The sequence below is a fragment of the Myotis lucifugus genome, unplaced genomic scaffold (genome assembly GCF_000147115.1).
Source record: "Myotis lucifugus unplaced genomic scaffold, Myoluc2.0 scaffold_421, whole genome shotgun sequence".
Lineage (NCBI taxonomy): Eukaryota > Metazoa > Chordata > Mammalia > Chiroptera > Vespertilionidae > Myotis > Myotis lucifugus.
Window position 1 is genome coordinate 8,204 of NW_005871469.1, and position 4,229 is coordinate 12,432.

A 4,229-nucleotide genomic window follows, 5' to 3' on the forward strand; every position below is an offset into this window, starting at 1 on the left:
GGCACCGGGCTCTGATTGGCGAGAAGTTCGAAGCCCGCGACCGGGACTAGGAGAAAATGAGTTGGCCTCGGGCGGGGTCGTGGGGCGGGCGGCGCAGAGCCGGACCCACTGGACAGACTGCCGGCCTGGAGCGGGACTCCACACGGGACACGATGCGGTGGCCTGGCCTCAGCGGCCGCCGCCCCCTCCCGCTGCTGCTGCTGCTGCCGCTCCTTGCAGCCGCCGCCTCCGCCGCCAGCCCCAGCCCCAGCCCCAGCCCCAGCCAGGCCGTCGAGGCTGCGGTGATCCCGGGCCACCCGGCCGGGTAAGCCCCGCTGCAGCCCCCTCTTCCTTGTGCCCCCCTCCACCTGATAGGTGTGGTGGTCCAGGAGGCCAAGGACTTTTCTCTCTAAGGGGAATCGAGCCCACTGCTTCGGGCGAGGATGAAAGGGCCAGAGCGCTTGGGTTTATTAGGGCCCTTGATTTTGCAGGGGCTAGAATCCCGGGAGCACTGATTTTGACGGGAGCGATTCCCTTCTGATGTGTGTGGTAGAGATAGATGTGGCTCCAGGGAATTCTAGGGTTTTTCTCGGAGAAGGGTCCCAGTTTATATGGGGGCAGGGCTTTGGGTTCTCCTAGGACGATAGATGGGTGGGGCCCTCGAACTGGGATCGGGCTCCCCAAGTTTCTTGGGTGCTCAAGGAGGAAGAGTGGGGGAGGTGACGAAGGAAATTTATGAGGGATTTAAGATGTCTTGGTGTTCTAGGGTTTGGGGGCGCCTGGATTAATTAAAAGGGACACTCGAATCTTCCTAATGAGGAAGACGTGGACTTTCGGGTCGATGGCGGAAGGGCTTGCGGGGAATGGTGCCGGTGGGGTGATCCTCAGGTTTCATAAGGGTTGGAGATGCTGTAGTTACCCTAGAATTAAAGGAGTTCAGGCTTGAATGAGGTACCAGTGGTTTCGCGGCAAGAGACCCAGAATTTCCTATAGATTTGGGGGTTGTAGCCACCCTTCCTGTGTACGGTGACGAGATCCAAGGAAACAGTCTGCCCAGCACCCCCACCCCCTGCCCGGAGCCCAGCGCTCCGTTACAAAGGCCCCGGGCTGCGCTCCCGCCACGGTCTCTGCGAATACGTTTAGTAACCCGAGCCGCACCGGGGGCGGGGCCGGGAACGGGTTAACCCGGAGAAAAGGCGGGAGGGATGACGGCAAGATCGGGGGTCCCGGAGGTTCTCACCCGGCGGCTTCCTTCCCCACTGGGCCCCTGCCGTCTTGGAAAGAGTCCACGCGCCCGATGTCCCCTTGGTAGCACCCCCCACTGCCCTTCTCTCAGGGCCTGCGCGCTCTCCCTCTCCCTCGTCCCCCTTAGCCTGGCAATAATGGATTTGTCTGGGGGGCCCCTTGGTTTCGACGCACTTGCGTCTGAGCTGAGGGCTCCACTACCCAGAATCTGAGACCCCCTGGGCGCAGAGATTTCTCCAAGAACAACTCTTTCCTCCTGGCCAGACGGGAAAGCGAGGCTCAAAGACCAGGAGACGCTGGCTCCGGGACACACGAGCTTGCAAGGGCAGGAATGGGCTAAAACTCAGCTTCGGGATTCCCAGTCCTGGGCTGTGGCTCCTTCTATATCCCCCTCCACCTCCGAACCCTGCTGGACCCACAGTCAAAGGACTTTACTTCCCAGCTGAGGCCTGTGGAAGTAGCGCCACCTACCGCCCATGCGCGGGATGACATCTAGTCCAGGACAGGGATGTGCCCGGAGGGCAGGGTCCTAAATTCCCAGACAGTCTGGGTTGGAAAATGCGCTTAGAAATCCCCTTTGAGTTCTTTTAAGCGCTTAAAAAATACTTTAAAGTGTCTTTTCCAAGAATACTTTACCTCCAAAAACTTCAGAAGACAAGTAAAAATGAGGTTGCTGTGACCTTCATCCCTAGAGAGACTAAGCTAATTTGCCTCCCATTGTATAGATAGAGAAACAGGCATCCAGCGCAGTGCCTCAAATGGGCCACATATCTATTTCCAGCACCCTCACGCCTTATCTTGGTCCCCCCCATCCTCATTGCCCTCCTTTGGGGAGTTCTAGAACCCTAGAGACCTGAGTGACTCCCGCCCCTCTGTTACAGTGTTGTTGCTTGTCGCTGCTGCCCAGCCCGGTCACTCAGGAGGAGCCGTTGCTTCAGAGGTGGGTTCTCCTAGGTGGGGTACAGGTAGGGGTGACATGGAGTAGGAACAGAGGGGCTGTGGGCTCCCTTCCCCACCCCTCATCCCAGTTGGAGATCTGGATGCACTTGATGGAAAGAGGGACTTGGTCCCCTCCTTCTACACTTAGTCCCTGGCTGTCTCCGAAGCCTCCTGCAGGGTCCAGAGCTGCCCACCCGAAAAGTGTGCAGGCCCTCAGCGGTGCCTGGCACCAGGGTCCCCTGCACGGCTCAGCCCCAGCCCCAGCCCCAGCCCCAGCGTGAGGAGGAAACAGGTGTCCCTGAACTGGCAGCCACTGACGTGAGTGTGCAGTCCCTCCCCTACCAAGTGCTCAGCAGCTCCCAGCTCCTCCACCACTCTACTCCCTGGGTCTCCCCCTCTCAGTTGTTCTCTCTCCCTCTTTCCCTCCTTCCCTCCCTCCTCTATCAACTTGTATGTTTCTATTTCTCCTTTTCCTCCCTATTGCAGTCTCTGAGCCTTTCAGTCTCTATCTCTCTGTCTGTCCCACTCTCTGTATTTGTTCTTTCCATCTCTGTCTCCTTCTGTTTCTCTCATTGTCACCTGTTTCTCTTCTTCTGTCTCTCCTCTTTCTCTTTCTCCCTTCCTCATCTGATTCTCCCACAGTCTTTGTCTCTGTTTCTCGCCAAGCCTCTAAAGAATGCTCAAGGCCTGGTCCCTGTAGAGGGGTGGGGGTGGGGGTGGGATAGAATGGTGGGCAGAGGCGACACTGGAAGCCCTCCTGGCTGGAAGGCCCCTTCCAGCTGGGGGGGGGGGGGGTGTCAGCCTAACCGCAATGACAGCTCCTTCTCTGCCCCCTCCCACTCAGGCTGCAGGAGGCCAGAGCTCTACTGAGAAGGCGGCCGCCCCGTGGGCCAGGGGGCCGGGCACTGCTGAGTAAGAGGCCCCCACAGCGCGCTCCTGCCGGCCAGGCCCGGGGTAAGAACATCCGCCTTTCCCCTGCCGCCGAGGGGGGAGGGTTCCGGGCCTGATAAAGCCGTCTGGTTCCCACGGCCCAGCCGCTGCCTAGCTGCCCCCCATTGTAGCTCAGTACCCCACCCCAGGACACGGCCCCCTCTAGGGACCCTGGCGTCCGGCCTTGAGAGGTAAGCCCAGGACAGGACCAGACGCTGGCCAGAGGCGCTGACCTGCGGGGGTGGGGCCGGGAAGCCAGGCGTCCGGGCTCCCCGCGGCCAAAGAGGGGGGCGCTGTCCCGGCAGAGAGCGCAGTTGAACTAGCCCAGACAACAAAAGCGATTGTGCGGGTTGGCGCCTGCCCGGTCACTGAATGCCCAAAATTGCCTGGCGGCTAGAGGCCAAAGGCCTCCCCTTGCTTCCCTTGCTCTCCTCTCGCTCCAGCTCTCGCCCCTGGGCTAGCACACCCCCTAGTTTTAACCACCCTCAAAAGTACCCCTCCTGCTGTGGCCTTCAGCCCAGATGTGTCCCCTCCTCCCTAAAGTCTTCCAGATGTGGGCCTCTGGCCAGATGTAAGGACCCCCGCCCACAGCCTCAGTTCACCGTTTCCCCTTATTCATTCTGACTTCTTTTACCAGGTGTGGGGGTTTCTGGCCAGATGCTAGTGAAGCCCCCCCAGCGTCCTGCGCACCATCCAGACCCCCAGTTCCTCCATGTGCCCAGGTGCAGACCCTCCTCTCCCCCAGATTGCACCTGGCTGCCCAGATGCGCCGTGACAGTCCCTATCCATATGAAGCCCCTTTCTCTGTACCTAGGGCAGAGAAGCAGCCCTTAGCCGCCTCCCCAAATGCGGCCCCCACTTCTCCTTCCTCTTTATGGATTCGGGCCTGTCTGGGGGAAATGAGCCCGCCCCCACCTGTTCCCTTCCTCGCCGCTCCCTCGTGGGCCCCATTCACTTGTTGAAGCGAGGAGGGACAGAGGGGGCGCCCCCTCCCCCTGTGAGTCTAGCGCCCAGCCTGCGCGCCTCTGGCTGCACGCCCAGCCCCACGCGCCCCCGCGCGGCCGCCAGGGAGGGAGTGGTGGGGAGGGGGGGGCCTGAGCGGGGGCGCGGCCGGTCCTCCCCCCGCGGGCGGGTGG

General features: G+C 61.0%; 1 protein-coding gene across 1 annotated transcript in view; it reads left to right on the forward strand.

The window, feature by feature from the left end:
* LTBP4 (latent transforming growth factor beta binding protein 4) overlaps positions 1-4,229 on the forward strand; it is a 30,000-nt gene that overhangs the window by 1,998 nt on the left and 23,773 nt on the right. Inside the window, exons 2-5 of the mRNA XM_023743966.1 lie at positions 251-304; positions 2,106-2,164; positions 2,331-2,481; positions 3,008-3,075. Coding sequence (XP_023599734.1) covers positions 251-304; positions 2,106-2,164; positions 2,331-2,481; positions 3,008-3,075 — 332 coding nt within the window. The remainder of the gene's footprint in view (positions 1-250; positions 305-2,105; positions 2,165-2,330; positions 2,482-3,007; positions 3,076-4,229) is intronic.